Raw genomic sequence first — 18,905 nt, forward strand, 5'->3', positions numbered from 1 at the left:
TTTTATCCCTTTGAGTAGACTTGCTCTAGTTTTGTAATAATTCCCAGCTACCGTAGATAATTAATGCAAAGATCACTTTCTCTATGTAGTTGTGCTAAAAGAACCCGAGTTATAATTATAACTATAGACATATTCTCATGTTTTGTATTTTAACTATGTCTCTTTCTTTGGCATTTTCTCTCCCTGACTAGTAGTTAATGAGCCAGCCTTTATTGATGTCTATTGTGTTTTACAAAATACAATAATTTGTATTTTAAGCTATATATATTAATTGTATTTTCCAGAATGACCTCCATAGCTGTGTCATTGTCTTGTGAAACTTGCCACGTCCTCTAGCACTGACAAGTGCACTAGCTTCCTAAGGTGTTCTCTGATTTCAAACTCATCCTGCTAGGTGGTTATGCAGCTGCCACCACTTGATCAAATTCCAGGTCAAATGCCAAGAAGCTGCAGTAGCCCACCCCCCTGTCCCCACTTCCCACCAAACCCCGCCCGTAACAGATGAGGTCTCTAAAGCTCTTAGCCTGGCATGTAATGCCATCCTTAACAGTAAACTGTCCATCTCTCCAGCCTCATTTTCTTTTTCTTCCCCATGATGTCTGTGCACCTAGTAAGCCATGCAAACCACAATCCTATTAGGAAAATTTTAATGGCATACAATGTATTTTCTAATATGCCTAATTACTACTTAAAACATCTGGGTTGCCTGGGTGGCTCAGTCAGTTAAGCATCTGACTTCGGCTCAGGTCATGATCTTGTGGTCCTTGAGTTTGGGCCCCACATCAGGCTCTGTGCTGACAGCTCAGAGCCTGAAGCCTGCTTCGGATTCTGTGTCCCCCTTTCTCTCTGCCTCTTCCCCACTCATACTGTGTCCTCAAAAATGAATAAATGTTAAAAAAAAAAAAATCTGGTGGTAACTTCCATAGTAAGCTGTCAAGTGTTTCTATCACCCTGTACATGTGTGCTCTGCGATCACCTTACTTTGCAGTTACCTCAGTATGTGGGCAAGTAAATAGTTGAGTAACACAACCTCTCCTGTGAATCCACTGTCCAGATTTTTATTAAGATGATCTGTGTCTTCTAATATAGGTAATATAGTAGTTAAGGCTTTGCTTTTTGTTTTTTTGTCAACTCATTGAGACATCTTCAGAACCTTTAAATTTCATCAAATGTAGTGAACAGCAAGACATTTTTTTTTCCATGCTGAATAATCTCGTGAAAAACACACTAAAGCTGAATTCATTCTAGTCTGGCTGAGAGTTCAGAGAGGAGAGCTTGCTTTGACGGGTAGATGTTTCTGTGGCCTGGGAAACTGCTCTCATTACTTTGAAGGTGTTTTGCGAGTAGTGTGGGACCCACCTTCTTTCTCAGGCCTTTCCTTAGGGAACAGAGGAAGTCAGATTGGAACTGAGAGATTACACTGCATACCTGTGAATGCCCTGGGAGCTTTCTCCTGGACAATGAGTCATTTAATATAAGTGTCAGAACAAAGGAGTACCATTCAGGAGTTTATTCTTTGGTATTAATTTCCAGTCCTAGGAACACACCATTATGGTATCATGAAGAAGTTTCCAGTACCACAGTTCTGTGTTTTCATCACAGCCTTATAAAAGCATCAACTAAGCCATTGATTGCTTTGTTGTTTTTTTCTTAGTAAATTTAAAAGATTTAAAGAATACCTATTGCTTGCAGAGGCACAGGAATCAAAATGATTAGAATCTACTTTTTTTAATGGTTGATCCAATTTATCTTTCCTTGGTTTCTGAGCATCTTTTGTCTGGTTAAATATTTGGCTCCACTGACTTTAATAATACTGGTTTTTATGATAAAATATGCTTATCGTAAAAAAATTCGCCTGAAGTAATAATAAGCATATAAAGTATGAAGGGAAAACTGCCCATTTCTGCCTCTTTCCTTCTTTTTCCCCTCTATCCCACTGTGCTATATATTTTATAATAGTCTCATAAAATTCTGGAATTTTTCAATATGTAGGTTAGTATAAGCTTAAAAATAGGGTATTATTGTTTTTTTTTTTCACTTAATAAGTCATTCTATTGGATTATTAGTTTTACAAGGCATTGCTTAATGATGTTCTGTTGTTAAATACAGTACATTTAATCAGATTTTCCAAGGTGGGTATCTAAGTAAACTGCTTGTTGATGAAGCTATATTTCAAATCCAATAGATGCTCTGTGTTACTAAGGCTAAGTGCAAATGCTATTCCCTCCATGTTTCCCCTAGCCAGAAGATGGTAGTAATTACAAAGTCAAAAGAAATCTGTCATCTCTATGTAAGATTGTGCTAACAGTGTGAGCTTAAAATAAACCATGGAGGTCAGTAATATGTCTGTAGGTAGACCTTAAATCTTTATGATTTACATCTGAGATAAGTTAGATGCTGTGCAGTGAATGGGTAAATACCACCTCCTGGAACTAAAGAGCAGTCCTGTAAGGATTTCATTATTTAAGAATTTGGTGCTCAGATTAGTCTCTCAGCCCAATATTTCCATGTCTTCCCTTTAATATTGGTTATGATGTGTGTGTGTGTGTGTGTGTGTGTATGTGTGTGTGTTACTGCTTCTTTTTAAGAAGTCCAATTACAGATACTTCAGATCAATTTTGCTCTTAAGTTAAACATTAGGACCATTGGTGAAATAGTTAAATACCTTTGTTTTATCCCCACTTTGTTACCATTGTTCTTGGGGAGCCCCCTCCGAGAAGAAGGAGCTCAATCTGACCTCCAGCCTGGTGCTTATTTCTTTAACCATGATGCTTGTGTTCTGTGACACGGTAGAGGGAACCCTGGGCTGGTGGTAAGTTACCTGCCTTCCAGGCCTCACTGTCGCTGCTTAAATGTGACCGAGTAAGCCATTTGACTACCCGAGTAGTATTTTCATCTGTGAACTGGGAACAGTAACGGCAATGCTCTGTTAGGATGATTATGAGTTCCGAAGGGCTAATCCTTTGGTAAAGGAGGCTTTGTTCCAGGACCCTTAATGCCCATTAGACAGACTAAGGGTAGAATGGGCAAGACCTTTGCTAGGGTTGCAGGTTGTCATTAGGCGGAGTGGGTGAGGCTCGGTAGGAGGGACCGTGAGCCTCGTGAATGGGATAGGACAGGTCATGGGAATCACAGACTAGCCGGGGAACCTTGCTTCTGGTGCCAGGCTGCGTGTTGGAATCAGAAAGGGTACAAGTCTGTAGTAATTCTGAGCCACGCTGACAAATGTCTGTGAACTCAGGATGCTGTCAGAAACAATGCTATGAAACATCCTTTCTGAAAAACAAGTTGATTTTCCAAACCTGTTGAGCCTGGACTGCACTGTGGCTGGAGCCCAGAAATTCATCTGTCACCTGCTCAACCTTGCTCATTGTTTGTGATGAGGAGGAGGACTCATCAAATGTTTGTGCTATGATTTAGTAAATTCATATTCTAAAAATCTGTTCTTTCTGTACCTCCAGAGGCAAGTAAAACTGGTAGGTAAATGTAAATTTAAAAATCACACGAATGTTTGAATATCTATAACTTGCTAATTATTATAAGGACTATAAAAATGTTTCCTTTTATATAGTTAACAGACTGAAGAATCTGTTAATATATACAAAGGACAAATAAACTGGTAAAAATTAAGTGTTTAATGTTTGGGGCGCCTGGGTGGCGCAGTCGGTTGGGCGTCCGACTTCAGCCAGGTCACGATCTCGCGGTCCGGGAGTTCGAGCCCCGCGTCGGGCTCTGGGCTGATGGCTCAGAGCCTGGAGCCTGTTTCCGATTCTGTGTCTCCCTCTCTCTCTGCCCCTCCCCCGTTCATGCTCTGTCTCTCTCTGTCCCAAAAATGAATAAACGTTGAAAAAAAAAATTTTTTTTAAAAAAATTAAGTGTTTAATGTTTTAGTGTAGACAAGAGAAGGCATGATCAAAATTTATTTACTCTTGGCCTTTGACATTTTTTTTTTTTTTTTGAGAGACCATGTGCAGGGGAGGGGGAGTAGGAAAGAGAGAATCTTAAGCAGGCTGTATGCCCATCTCATGACTGATTGTGAGATCATAACCTGAACTGAGATCAAGAGTAGGACCCTTAACCAACTGAGCCACCCAAGCACCCCTGAAAAAAGTTTGGTAGGTATTCTGGTAGTACAATTCTACATTTATTTTTTTTCCAGCTTGATTGAGTTATAATCGATAAGTAAACTTGTAAGCTCTTAAAATTGTACGTTGTGGTGATGTGATTTGATAAACATTGTAGAAGGATTTTCGGTATGGAGTTAATTAACATATCCCTCATGTCAGATATTTCTCTTTTTTTGGTGAGGACATTGCAGTTCTACTGTTAGCAAATTCCAATGATATAATTCAGTGTTCCCAGCTAGAGTCACCACTGTACGTTAGATCCCCTGTCCTCATTCTTCTTACAGCTGGAAGTTTTCCCCCTTCCACCAACCTCTCCTTATTTCCCACACCTTACTCTTGGCCCCCAAATAAAAATTCATTCAGCAAATATTTACTAAATTGCACTCCATGCTAGACACGTTGCTAGGTCCTGAGGGAGGGATCAGGTACCATTCCTGTTCTCAGGGACCTTGGAAAGTAGTCTGAGAGCCCTACTGAAACAGATCCTGGGGCGGAAGCCAGTGTTGGTATGGTAACAGAAGATGTGGCCCATGGCACACACAGGACGGTGACCTGGCAGGAAAGGCTTTACAAAGCTCCGACTCTCAACAGCGCTTGTCATACATTTGTGTATTTTAACACATCTTTGTATAATGGAGGTTGTGATTTGGTGTCTGAGTGGCGAGGATTTAAAGGTCAACTTTATAGACACCAGGCAAGATAGAGGACTACAAAGGAAAGGAGGCTAATTCGTTCACCACGATGGACATAAACAGAAGAAGAGATTAAAAAGGCCTGGAGAAGTAAATGTGTGTGTGTGTGTGTGTGTGTGTGTGTGTGTGTGTGTGTGTGTGTGTTTGTGTTTAGGTACAGGGATGGGGGCATGGCAAAGCACAATGGGGGACAAGTTTGTTGGAATCAACCGTAAGACTGCCGTATAGGTCTTTATTAAAGAATTAAAAATAAGGTCATCCTATAGGTAATGAGGAGTCACAAATTGTAGATTTGATTATGACCTCTTTTCGTGTTCAGGAGTTCAACATGATGGAGTTGGAAAGGACAGAAGGACAGGACTTTAGGAACCTATACAGTTGTTACAGCAAAATAGGAGGGAGGCAGGGAGGATTTGTAGGATTTGGATTGAGAGGAAGAAGACCTCTTTGAAAAGAAGTGATGTGCCTCATGAATTAGAATAGTACCTCCCAGTGGAGCCCCTGTGTGGCTCAGTCATTTGAGCACCTGACTCTTGGTTTTGGCTCAGGTCACGACCCTGGGTCTGTGGGATCAAACCCCACATCCGGCTCTGTGCTGAACACAGAGCCTGTTTAAGATAGTCTCTCTCTCTCTCCCTCTCTCTCTCCTCCCCCTCCTCTATTTCTGCCCCCTCTTCCCTGCTCATGCACTCACGCACACTATCTAAAAAGAAAAAAAAAGTAGATCCTGGTGACGGAGAGAAAACTACATTAATTGTAGCAGAGGACACAACAAATGTAAAAGAATAGTGCGTGAAGATTAGTAACGGGAAACCTGGCTAACATGGAATCAGGAGGCTCAGCAGGGGGAGCTCTCATGCCTCACCACCACTTTTTCAGCAGCAATCCCAGCAAAAGAGACTAAACTTGCAAGTGGATACTACTTCATTATCTCAGCTGGAGGAAGGAAGTCTCCCTCCCCTCTCCCCGCAGCAACAGCCCAGCCAATGAGGGCCAATCACAACTCAGCGAGTGAGAAGCCACTCTACTCCCAGCTCCCAGTTAACTCCATGGAACTTCTCATTTATGACGGCCTCCCCAAATTCTCACTGTCCTCTATAGAAGAGCATGCCTCTCCTATGTTCCACAGACTTCCTTGTGGCTTGGCCGTAGCTTGCAGGTCTCAAATTGCAATTCTCTGCCATTCCCGAATAAACTCATCTTTTGCTAATAAAATAAGTGACATTTTGATTTTTACGGTTAACATGTGCAAGGATGAAGCTGGAGATAGGAGCGCTTTAATATGAGTGACTTTAAATGACAGATCTCCTTTTTCTCTATGAAAATAAAATCTTAACGAGCAACAAAGCAGTGGGCATTATTTTCCAGACATACTGTCTCACTCACTGTGGTGCTGTTAGGAATACATGACATGGCCGTTTTTACGTAGCGTCTTTTTCAGCTCTGCATGTTTTTGTTATGTAATATTACTAGCATTGAGAGTCTTCATGCTAGATTATATGGGGATCTGGGGAAAAAAGAACAATCCCAATATTTGAGCCTGGGAAAAAGGAAAATGGAAATTACAGTTAGCCTAAGTAGGGAGGAGGGTATCTAAATGTCCAGATTGAAACATTCAGTAAGGAGTTTAAAATGCAAGTGGCATTGGAATTTAGAAAGAGGATAGGCTGCAGGTGGGAACCTGGGATCCATCCATACAGGCAACGGTTAGAGTAAAGTAAACGAAGAAGACTGAGAGGTGGGTTCGATGAGAGTTGTAAAGATTGAACTTAGGAAATGCCCATAAACCGGTAGCAGGTATGAATATCAGGATAGTGTGGTCTCATATATGCCAGAGAATATGAAACATACATATTTCATTCATAAGTGGAAACACTTTTGCTGAAAGAGAAGTTTGGAGTGAAGACCCCTTAAGTTTGGCAAATAAGCAGTAAAAATGGAGATGAAGAAAAGAATAATAGAGCACCCCCTGGTGGTAGGCATTAGGCTTTTTTTAAATAAATTTTTTCCGTCCTCAAATTGAAGTTTTCTTTGTGTTTTGGTTTTTAAATTTTCATCTGTTTTTTAATACAGTAGCCTAGTGTGTGAATGGGTGAATTTGTTTAATTTCTAATCATTGGAATGGGCGGAGGTCATAGCTTTGATTTCAACGTTGCCAAAAGCTCATGAGTCACATGGCTCTTTAGGTGGGTCTCCACAGAAAACCCGCGTTAATTATTTCAGGTTATATAGTTAGAGCTACCCTTCACAGGTCCCGATGGCCTCATCATCGCCTCTAAATTAATAAAAATAAAAAGTCAAGTCTATGGGAAGATTTCATGATTCTGAATATTTGGTTTGTGTTTTAACCCAGTAATTAGTACAGGAATTTAAGTTTATAAGCTTAAGTCTTTGGGGGTGCCTGGATGGCTCAGTCGGTTAAGCGCCTGACTTTGGCTCAGGTCAAGATCTCACAGCCTGTGAGTTCGAGCCTCACATTGGGTTCTGTGCTGGCGGCCCAGAGCCTGGAGCCTGCTTCAGATTCTGTGTCTCTTCTCTCTGCCCCTCCCCTTGCCCCACTCACACTCTGTCTCTCTCTCTCAAAAAAAAAAAAAAAAAAGGGGGCGCCTGGGGGCGCAGTCGGTTAAGCGTCCGACTTCAGCCAGGTCACGATCTCGCGGTCCGTGAGTTCGAGCCCCGCGTCGGGCTCTGGGCTGATGGCTCAGAGCCTGGAGCCTGTTTCCGATTCTGTGTCTCCCTCTCTCTCTGCCCCTCCCCCGTTCATGCTCTGTCTCTCTCTGTCCCAAAAATAAATAAACATTGAAAAAAAAATTTTTTTTTAATTATTTAAAAAAAAACTGTCAAGATGAATAGTAGTAGAAACTCTTTTTTGTTTTTTTTTTTAATCCCAAGGAAAACCTACATCCTTAAAAAAAGCACAGCCGTCTTGGGTGAATTTGCGTAGACCACTTCCTAAATCCAAAGCCTCTTTGAAAAGTTCTGCGCGGAGGGGGACAGGAAGCGCGTCCTCTGTTGCCAGCACCCACAGTGATCTGAGCACTTACAGCAGTAACTGTAAGTTGGTTTGACACCAGACTTCACGGGTCGTTGAAACCATAGTCACCAGGAAAAACTAACATGCTACAAATAATTATCAGAATTTTGATCCTGCAATTGAGAGGAAATGTCAATACTGCTTCTCGTTTGGAACTTCTCGAAAAGTTTGGCAGGAAGAGCAAATTCTTTAAATGACCTTCTTTTCTGATGCACATGCTATGAAACAATGAAATATTTGTGTTGAAGCCACCCATTTTTTTGTTTTTTGTTTTTTGGTTTTTTTTTTTTTTGCAAGGGGGATGCTAAAGTGTATCATCTGAAGCAGTAGTGTTTTTTGGTTTAAGGAATGAAAGTGATATAAGGGCTGTTGGAACCCCACTGGAAATCAGAATAAGGAGAACTTGTTTGATTTCTTTGTAAAAGGCTGGATTTTGCAGATGTATGTTTTATAATCTTATATTTTGCATGCTAGCGTCCATGAACTATGACGGGTGTAACTTCAAGCCTAATTTTAAGTAACGTAAACTCGGAATATTTCTCAAGTTGTCAGTCAGGGTGAATTCTTTTCTCCGTGTATAAAATGGGTGAATCAATTGAGCCCTCTTTTTCATTCAAAGGATGTACTTGGTCTTGGTATTTGTTTGCTCTCTTTTTAAATTTCCTTACAAAATAATGCGCGGATTTATTACTTTGAACAGTTGTGCAGTGTCTGCTGTGCACGGGCACCACAATAGATGCAGCAAGGGATACGGAATGCGAAAGAAATGGTCCTTCTCTAGCAGGTAGTTTAACCCGGACGACTAGAATATCAGAGGTAATAGGATGATTTCGTGCGAGGTGGGGAGGAAGGCAGCTCCCTCTGCTTCAAGGACAGAGTGGAGTCCTAGTTCCTGAACCTTCTGTGTGGGGCATGGTTACATGGTTCCCATGCGTTCTCTCTGTTTTTTTTTTTTTTCTTACTCAAATAAGTTGTGCCACCACCCCGATTGTATACAGGAGGTAGTTGAGGCTCAGAGAGGTTGCTGCTGGTCCAAGGGCCCTCGGCCAGCTCGTGACAGGACTCAGAATGTGAATGCGTGGAGGAGAAGGCGCCGAATTAATGAGCGCATTTCTGAGAGGTCACTTAGCAGCACCGGCTTGTCTCGCATGATAGTAAGTGGCTGTGTGCGACCACGCCGGGGCTCTTAAAACGTGTTCCTTAAAAAATGAAAAAGGAGTAGTATCTGCTTAATGTTTCGCTTTTAAAGCTCTGGCGTAGAAGAAAGAGGAAAGGTTTGCGTGGAACCAGTGATTCTCTCTGCATTTGAAAAGGTAATTCACGCGTGTATTGTCTTCAGGTGCTTGGCTTGCAGCTTTCTCTGTTGGGCAGTGTGACCTTTCCAAGCAGCCTGCCAGAGCAGACTCTTCAGCGTGCCCCCGGAGGGCCGGCAGCAGTGGAATTTGTGACCCTCGGAAGCAGACGTGTCCTTTCGTGCCGCCGTCCAGCGTTTGCCATTGACAGCCATGTTGACTTGGCCACTCTTTCAGTACTGTGGCCGACTCTCCGAAGGAGATTGTAAAATGCTTTTGTCCGTTCCTTTTTGTCCCGGCACAAAGGAGTTTGCCATGTACCCACAGAGCCTGTCTAGTGGTGATGCGTCCCCGTTGCAGATTAAGCATTCAGATCAATGAGTCTTTCTTAGTTTGATTTGCTAGGCGGTTTAATCTGTTTTGTGTCGTGTCTCGGAGCTTACGGATATCCCCCCCTGCGTTCTAATTCAGTAAGAGCCAGCATGAGGGGTAGGAGAGTGAACATGGCTGCGGTTCCTGCTTAAGATTGCTTTGATCTTTTTAAATGACTGTACCAGGAGGATTTCGCAGTTGTACAGAGACGGAGATTTCTTCAAAAATATTTATCAATTCTACACTCACCCCACCGGCTGGCTCAGAGAGGCACTATGATGCTACCTTACTGACATTGCTGGTCCTGGGATCCTACAGCCTTTGTATAGTTCCTTTGTTAGCCACGCTTACTGGGAAAAGAAGTAGGTCGACGATTTCTGGTTTGATTCTTCTCTTTGTAAGCATGCTTAAGTTGTATTCAATAAATTGATTTAGCATCTCCTGATTGTTATTTTTGCACCTTGTGATTTGTTAATAGTAACCTGTCTTCGGCATGTTTATGTTTAATTTGTGAATGGTTGTAAGTAGAAACGGTTGTGTTATCTATTTTCTGTGTTTTCAGACTGTTAATCTAATTCAGTGGCATTATTGACATTCTGGGCACATGAGATGACCTTATTATTAAAGACAGTTTGGCTTTATTTGTGATTAAATAACAAATAGTTTTGTGTATGTAGCTTAGAGTTGTATGAATACAGGAAAATATTTTCCTAGAATGAAAACATTATATCTTTGATTATATTTTTTCTCATATTATATGCAAAGATATTAAAGATGTGTGCCTTTTAAAGTCCTGTGAAAAAATCATTTTGGACTGAAAATTTTCTGTTTCTGATAATAATGGGTCATGTGAGAATTTAATCTGTTGATCAATGTTTTGATTCATACTGGGTTAAGCATTTAAACCCCTTTAAAGAATGTGTTCTTGCTTTGTCTGCTCGTTTCTTTGTGATATGATTCTGTTAGTGGTATCACTTAAGAACTTCGGAGATTGCATAGTGCTCTTGTAAAATTAGCAGCTGGTTCTTGGTAGTTTGGTATCCTTTAGAAATAACATTGCGTTATAAAACAAATGACTAAATCAAGCTATGATAAGCTAATACATTTCTCTTACTTGGAGGTTTTAGCTGGTTCTTTCTGTGTGTCCTTCTAAGCACAGAAAATTTAAAAGTGATATTAGCCCGAAATACTGCACAACGGTTTCTGTACCAAATATGCTCATTTGTAGAGTTTAAATACAAGCTCTTTCAGACTCTGCTAAAACCCAGTTGTTAAGATCATTGGATAAGAATACCTATTGTAGGTCTTGAATAGAGTTGAAGGTTTGAGGGCCATTGTGTAAGTGTAGAAGGAAGTCTTTAGAGAGCATATAATTTTGCTCCTTTAGCGAGTGTGAAATCCAACGGCTTCCTTCTTCCGGGTTGGCCACAAAAAAAATGTGTATTTTTGAGAGACAGATGGTAAGGTGGGAAATGTAAGAGATGCACACCAAAGCTGTTGGTACTCTTTTAGAAGTAGGAGAACAGGAAGGTAGCTAAAGAAACAGAGTATTCTTGACTTTTCACCTGCATGGCCAGCCCCGACTCAGCTGAGACATAGAAAAGGGCGTTTACCTCCGTCTCCTCCTAGTTTTCCTTACTCGCGGGAAGCTGGATGATCTTTTACCCTCCTAGCCCCAGGATTCTCACCTGATGCATGGGAGGGCAGTGCCGCATCATCTTCAGAACCTTTGCAGCAACAAATGTTTCTTCCACTTGGATCTTCTTCACTATAGTAAGATGGTGTCTAATAGTCTGGAAGGTGGGTGTTTGAGTTGTTGAAGTGATCAAGTTGATAGAAGAATTCCTCTTATTTACCCACAGTCCGAGGGCAAAGGAGTATTGTCTCACCCGCCAACACTGGTCAGTGGGTCAGATGTATCTGGAATAGAGTGTTGAAAGGGTTTGAGGCTGCATCCGGGTTCAGAGCCAAAGTTTGTGTCTGACTAGTGACGTCTGCTGCAGGTGAGGAAGGGTTGGAGGCAGACCTGTATTACAGGTTTAATGCTTACGCACATCTGAATGGACTGTGTAACAAGCAAATACTATGATCTAGACTGGCATTAATTTTGTTTTCATTCTTTCAGTGTTTTTCTGGGGTATATATGAGACATTCTTGTTATTACACAGTTGAGTAACTTGGCTTTTGGAATCTGAAAGCGTAGATTTCGGTAGCGCCTTGACTTCAAGCCAGGTGGGCAGATGGTCTGGCATAGTGGGTAGCGTTAGACAGATTGACAAAAATATTCAAGAAAGAAGCAGAATGTTGGCTCTGTGCGTATACATAATTCAGTAAACAAAACCAAAAACTGATGTTAACCAGATGCCAGAATGTAGTACGAAATTTTGGTTTGCAAGTAAGTCTGGAACAGTGAAAAGCCCTTCTGGGATAAGAAAAGAAGGTCTTCTGTCGAGGTTTCTCTGAGAATCTCTTCACTTTCTCTTGAGACTCTGTTACCTCTCTTACTCTCATTTATTCCATTTGAATCCCATTCTGATCATGAGGAAATGAAACTAAGGATTCCAGAGAATCTATCATTCTGGCATAATTGAGGCTGCGAGGACCAAGGATCACCACAGAACAAGGGCAATTCTAAGTTGTTATTACAGCTGCTGGGAGCTGGGCAACCGTGTGATATCATGTATTGACTCGACAGACTGTCACTGAGAGGTCGTGGCCCCTGCAGCACCATGTGGAAGAGAATTCTGAGGATGACTGTGGCTTCAGTAGGACTATAATAGAAAAATCTACAGTCCTTCCCTCCTGCGGAGGGAAAAGCCAGTCCTGCCTCCTATGTGTCTCCTTGACTCTCACACTGCTCCCCCACTCACAACATTTCACTTCCTCCAACTAGACGTGTAGCAGTTTTTACCACAACAAGCAATTCCCTGACACGCCAGGTGGGTCGTCTGCAAAGTCCTGACCCTGTCTACCTGAGACAGCATCAGATTCCACATGTTAAGGGCTCAGTTTTGCAAGGCCGTCCTCCCCCTTGGAGATGCCACCTGTAAGTCCGGGTTGTCACCTGTGCTGCTCACTGCCCGGGTATACTTGGGAGGTTTCAGTGACTCCTGTCCTGGGTCTGATAAATTGGCTAGAGCAGCTCACAGAACTCAAGTAAGCATTTACTTACATTCGTCAATTTACTATAAAAGGATATAACGAAGAATGCAGACGAACATTTGGGTGGGATTGATGTGTAGGGCAAGGTACATGAGAAGGGTGAGGAACACGTATCCCCTTTCGAGGCTGCTACTCTCCCAGCTGCTGCGTGTGTCCACCAACTCACGCTCTCCCAACTCCATAGTTGGGGACTTTTATGGAGACTTCATGTCATAGGCATGATTGATCATTAAGTGGATTTTTAGTGCTTTTCCCTTCTTAAGAAAATGAAGGGCAGGGAGCGAATATTCTAAGATTCTAATCATGACCTGGTCTTGCTAGTGACCAGCCCCCATCCAGCAACCCACATAGAGTCACCTCATTAGAACAAAAGATACTCCTTGTCACCTAAGAAATTATAAGGATGTCAGGAGATCTGTGCGAGGAATTGGGGGCAGAGACCCAATATATATTTTCTGTTATCTCACAGGTACTGACTACCATGTTTATTTAGTGAGGGTCCTGTGAGGGCATATATGTACTATTTCCAAACTTGATTTTCAAACCCACTCATTATACATAGACAGATGAAAGGAGGCAGGCAAGGCAGTGGCTGAGTCAGGACCAGAACTCGGTTATCATAGATTCTCTTCCATTACTTGAAACTATGATATTAATATTTTGCAACTTTTGCCACCAAGTGTTTATCATTTGGGTGTGATAGCTCTGGACAGGGGAAAACTGAGATACCTTCATGATACCCAACCAGCTTCCTTGTTAGGAACTGAAAATAGAGGACAGGAGAAATACTTTTAGGACATCATGCCTCATAGACAAGTACATCCTTCAAGTTGGGGTTTACTAGAAAGCAACGCACCAGCTGGAGAGTATTTAGGGAAATGAAAGATGTGTAATTGTTGGTCATAAAAGTGTGTGCAGCCCAGCCCAGCTTGTGTCTGCTATTACTGAACCGGGAAAAAGCGAAGGCAGGCCATGTGTATATAGATCGTCAGAAAGAGTGTGTGTGTGTGTGTGTGTGTGTGTGTGCGCGCGCGCGCGCGCACACACACACATATGTGTAAGTGTATATGCGTAAATGACTACCTAGTCAAACTCAGAAATTGTATCCTTCTATAGGAATTTTGACCCTCCCATGTTAGAAAGTTGATGATAGATCTGGTGCTAGACCTGGTGTTTATGCTGAGCCTGAAGACTGGTGCTTTGTTTCCAGGACCACACCTCCTGTCTGTGTGTGACAGGGAGCCAAGGGACAGGACTATTGTGCCTCATGAGAAATTCATCTTGTGCTTTAGTGAGAAATCCTTTTAGTCTGTTTTTTGGAAACTGAAAGTCTTTGTGTTTAAAGCTTAGAAACGAAAAGTATGAATAAATCTAGGATCATACAATTTTCTATTGGGTCTGTAAATTAAACTCAACTTTTCACAATCTGAATAGGTGACTTATTTTTTCTGCTGACTATAATTTTCAAAATGTTTCAAGAAAAGTAAGGCTGAAATCAAATTGTTACAATACATGGTCAAGAGTTCAATAACGTCATTTACTCCCTTCCGGGATTTTGATCTAGCAAAAGCTGAAATGCTAATTGAAGGCCAGTGTCCATTTTATGTGAAAATCTAAAAGATATGCTCTATGAGATTTTGCTTATGTTATCTTAAGACTATGAAATTCTGTCCCACGTCCTTTAAAAAGTTATGTTGAATTTTATAATAGCAGTATCTTCAGTATTGTCATTTACATTAGCTCCTTGTAATTTTCAGTTTCAGAAAGACCAAGTCTTTAGGTTCTGAGGAAAGAGAAGTGAAAAGAAGGATAGGAAATTGACAGAAACCTCTCAGTAGGAGGGAAGACTCTGTGTTGATTTGACCTAATATTGGAAATGTTATATGGACACAGGAAGAATGAACAGATGGCTCATTGTAACATGACTTGACATACATCAGGGAGGAATAACAGCGTGTCTTTATGGGTTTAGTTGTGACATCTGTAAACACTGTTGTAGGAGTTGGGATAATTTAGCCTAGTGAAAAGTATCTGTCTTCAAATTTATAACCTAGTCGTAAATAAGGTAGAATCTGACCCTTTTCTAATGTGGGGTGAAGAAAGGAATCCAGGTTGGTAATAAAGAAATTTATGATTAGGTGTTGAGTGTTAGAGCAGAACTGGATGCCCAGGACTAGGGGTTGCACGTCAGTTAAGAAACAAACAAAAAATCCAGTGGCAGGGAAATGAAGTTTGAGAACCAGATAGTGAATGAATGCACCTGTAGATTGCCGCTCTGGCCCGGTAAGGCTGTGGTGATATAAAAATGCCAGTGGTTTGTATGGTTAGCAAGGGGACCAGGATAAAAAGATTAACTTTTATGGGAAAAGAGGACCAGAAAACTTTGCAAGCATGTTTGTTTGTTGGGTTGGTTTTTTTCTTGGATGTGGAGAGAAAATGACAAAGTGCTGGGTTTATATTCTTGAGTGCTGTGTAACATGGTAATTAATCTCTTAGGGAAAGCAAAATAGTACTGTTAAAAATCCGTATGGGAGCTAAGCTTCTGGACAGTGCACTTGTTCAGAGATGACTCAATTGTGGAGACATGTGGATTTAGAATGGTGTTTTAAGGAAACACTGATTTCTGCATCCCCCGCCCCCCACCCCCCGCCACAGCTCATTACTGTTGCTTCCTTTATTTTTTTTTTTTTTAAATATCACTTAATGAGATTTGAAACCATTTTTTATTTGTCTTTATCTGTACATGCTGGTACTATTCTTCACACTTTTACTGTGAGGTTTTTGACACTGTTAAAACATAGACTCCCCTGCCCAAAACACTGCAATAAATAATGGTAATGATGTTATACTCCTAAAGTAACCACAAAGTCCACTCGTGTAGCATTAGCAGAAGAACACTATTTCACGGGACTTCATTATGGATCAAGTATATTGTGAGTGAACATATAATGTGAAACTACATTCTCACTTGGAGTTCACAGGGCAGGAATCAAGCCACATTCCTTTCTTTTTCTTCTGCCCTTTCCCTGCCCCAAGTACAAATACAAATCTTAAGGATTCTATAGAGGATTTGGTTTCCCTTTATAATCCAAGGGGAAGCCATAAATGAGAAGAGGACTTGCACCATTTTGGAAGACCCCTTAAGCAACTGTGAAAGATACTTAGTGTTTGTTTTGATACTTATTTTTTGATGCTAAAGAGCTTTAGTCATTACTGGGCGAAAGCAGAAAGAAGACTCAGCAAGGCATCTATTTAAGTCTTTGTTATCATTGTTTCTCCATGCTTTCAAATGGCGATTCTGGTGGAAAACCAAGTTGTAAAGTATCACCGTTATTTTTTAAAGTTGTATTCTTTATTCTGAAGTGTCACTGTTCCTTGATGTGCTAAGTTTGCCTTTTACCTTTAGTGTCCCAATGAAGAACCAGAGGCAAAATTAGAGACCACAGCAAAATGGAAGGTGCTCTTTCCAAGGATTCATGGGCATATTACACCAAAAGCATAGTATTTGCTCATGTAATTTTTCCCTCTACCTTTTACCCTGACACATTCCCTGGGAAATGTTGTAGGTCTAATTCTGTGGCAGCCCCCTTGGCCTCGTGAACTGTGGTAGTGGACCCAGAATCAGACCACAGCCTAAACAACATAAGTTAGCATCATAGTGTCTCCAAGAGTTCTCAGTCTAGTCATTCTTTTAGTGCCTGGAAACAATTTTTTGGTTGTTTTTTTTTTTTATGTTTATTTATTTTTGAGAGAGAGACAGAGCGCGAGAGGCAGAGGGGCAGAGAGAGAAGGGGTCACAGAATCCGAAGCGGGCTCTGGGCTCTGAGCTGTCAGCACAAAGCCCGACGTGGGGCTTGAACTCACGGAGTGTAAGATCATGACCTGAGCTGAAGTCGGACACTTAACCCACTGAGCCACCCAGGCGCCCCCCCCCCCTTTTTTTTTTCCTGAGAGAATTCCTCTGTGAGTAGAGAGGAAAGATGCACATGTCAGTTAAAGATGTTTTTCATTATTTAGGTGGGACTTACTTTTGTGTTTTAGCTTTAGGACTCAGGTACCTTGTTCCAGGGTAAATGAGGGAGTTTTACCTCTTGGATATAGTAAGGAAGGATCTGGACCAGCTCTCATCCTTGTGACTGTCATGGAGTTTGTACGTCGTTGTTCTCACATTTTAACACAGCTGGCTGCCGTTGTTTATTATGATTAGATGATTGGCACATCTGCCTTGTCCCCGTGGAGATGGATGCTCTTCATCGTTGCACCTTAGGCGTGTTTGTTACACGGCACGGACGGCCGTATGATTTGTCTTCCAGCTTTGATTTGGGATGAAAACTTGACTGGACAAGACACATAAACTTGGATTATGCCAGGATGCGTGGTCACGTTGGTTATGGCATTAGCTTCATATTGCTAATGTGCAGTAATAACTGGCATATTGTGGGGTGCTTAGTGAGCACTTGTTGATTCAAGGGGAAAGGAACAGATTGTGGAAAATCGATGCTGTGTTTATCTATAAACTAAAATGTACGCTTCCGTATTACAGCTGGGAATGCCACTGTCATCAAGTATGAGGAAAAACCTCCCAAACCAGCATTTCAGAATGGTTCCTCAGGATCCTTATATTTGAAGCCTTTGGGACCCAGAGCTCATGCACACTTACTAAAAACTCCTCCAAAAGGTATGTTCCTCACTGCAGAGAAAACTGGGAGAGAAAATATTTAAGTCCTCACCTTGTATAAAGTTAAAATTTGGCAACTAGGCTCATGGCATAGTGAACCATTGTTTACGAACAATCTCTCCGAAAAAGGACACTTAATACATTTTAACACCAAGGAGGTCAGTCTTCTTCACAGAGTCAGTAGGTTCTCTAGTTAAAACTTGATACGTAGAAATCAGGAGACAGAACACAGGTATAAGGTGAAGATAATTAAGACTTCCAGAGTTAAATTATTCTAAGATAGTGATCTGGAACAATGAGATAGAAATGCACAATTTACTTCCCACCTTTGTTCCAAACTATTTTTTTCTTTCCCCCTGTTCTTTCTCTTCTCCTTCTTTGTATTACTCAGTTAGTGATTGCCATGGCTACGAAGAATAACTCTCGGGTTTACAAAATATATGGTATATACTTAATACGGAGTGTTTTCATGAAGCTTTATCACCAGGTCTGAAGTGGGTCTGAAGCACAGTAGAAGGTGGGTTAGTGCTTAGTGAACCGAAAGATTTCTTACCTGAAAGAGACAGGAATGAGAAACTTGAGCTGTAATCTCTGATCCATATTAGAGGTGGCGGTTGTTAGGTTTTTTTACAAAACTATTTTATTTACACTACTGGTAGCTGGGATCTACTGTAGTTACTATGGGATATAATCATTTTATCAATGACAGGAAAAAAGATCTTCCAGTGTTTCAGTTTTAACCGCATACAATTGCTTACTTACAGAGCAAGAAGCAATTAATAATGATGGGGGAGGGGAACTAAAAATATGTGTGTACATTACCTCAGTCCTGGGCTAAGATCTATCTAACAAATTTTCTTGATTTTTATTAGTCATAAAAACAAAGGACAAATAGATTGTAAATGTTTTCTTTATAGACAATTTCAATTAGAAAATAATAGTTGAATGAAAGCAATACTGTGGTTTGTGTAAGTGAACAGGTAAGGGAGGCAAGAGAAGTAGTCAAAACTGGACACATAACATATTGCCAAATATAACCAAAGAGTATCTGCCTTGAGGACACCATTTACAGGCAGTAATTATACTTTGGCACAGGTCAATTTTTATCTTAGATTCAAGGCAAGTACAAGTCAGTAGTTACGATTATAAGATATAGTCATGAGCCTCTTTTTTGAGCCCATAAGAATTAGGCTTTTGATTTGCTAATCTCTCACTTTTTTTTCTGAGAGAGCGAACCAGTGGGTAGAGCAGCCGAGGGAGAGAAAGAGAATCTTAAGCAGGCTCCACGCTCAGTGCAGAGTCTGACATGGGACACAGTCCCAAAATTCTGGGATCATAACCTGAGCTGAAATCAAGAGGTGGACACTCAAACTGACTAAGTCGCTCAGGTGCCCCTAATTCCTCTCCTTTTTTTTTTTTTTTTTTTTTTTAATGTTTGTTTATTTTTGAGAGAGAGACAGAGCATGAGCAGGGGAGGGGCAGAGAGAGAGGGAGACACAACCCCAAGCAGTCTCCTGGCTCTGAGCTGTCACCCAAGAGCCTGACATG

The 18,905-nt window shown here is 41.2% G+C and overlaps 1 protein-coding gene across 11 annotated transcripts in view; it reads left to right on the forward strand.

The window, feature by feature from the left end:
* Nucleotides 1-18,905, forward strand: part of MTUS1 (microtubule associated scaffold protein 1) — a 172,352-nt gene that overhangs the window by 82,815 nt on the left and 70,632 nt on the right. For 4 of the 11 annotated variants that reach the window (XM_045454742.1, XM_045454736.1, XM_045454761.1 and 1 more), the window contains exons 4-5: nt 7,712-7,873; nt 17,223-17,357. The exons of 3 other annotated variants lie outside the window; for them this stretch is intronic. In XM_045454742.1, the coding sequence (XP_045310698.1) occupies nt 7,712-7,873; nt 17,223-17,357 (297 nt within the window). Of the gene's footprint in view, nt 1-7,711; nt 7,874-9,445; nt 9,880-17,222; nt 17,358-18,905 lie in introns of those variants that run through there. 4 more of the 11 variants (XM_045454784.1, XM_045454774.1, XM_045454806.1 and 1 more) reach the window with 3 other exon arrangements.

Source organism: Leopardus geoffroyi, chromosome B1 (assembly GCF_018350155.1).
Source record: "Leopardus geoffroyi isolate Oge1 chromosome B1, O.geoffroyi_Oge1_pat1.0, whole genome shotgun sequence".
Classification (NCBI taxonomy): Eukaryota; Metazoa; Chordata; class Mammalia; order Carnivora; family Felidae; genus Leopardus; species Leopardus geoffroyi.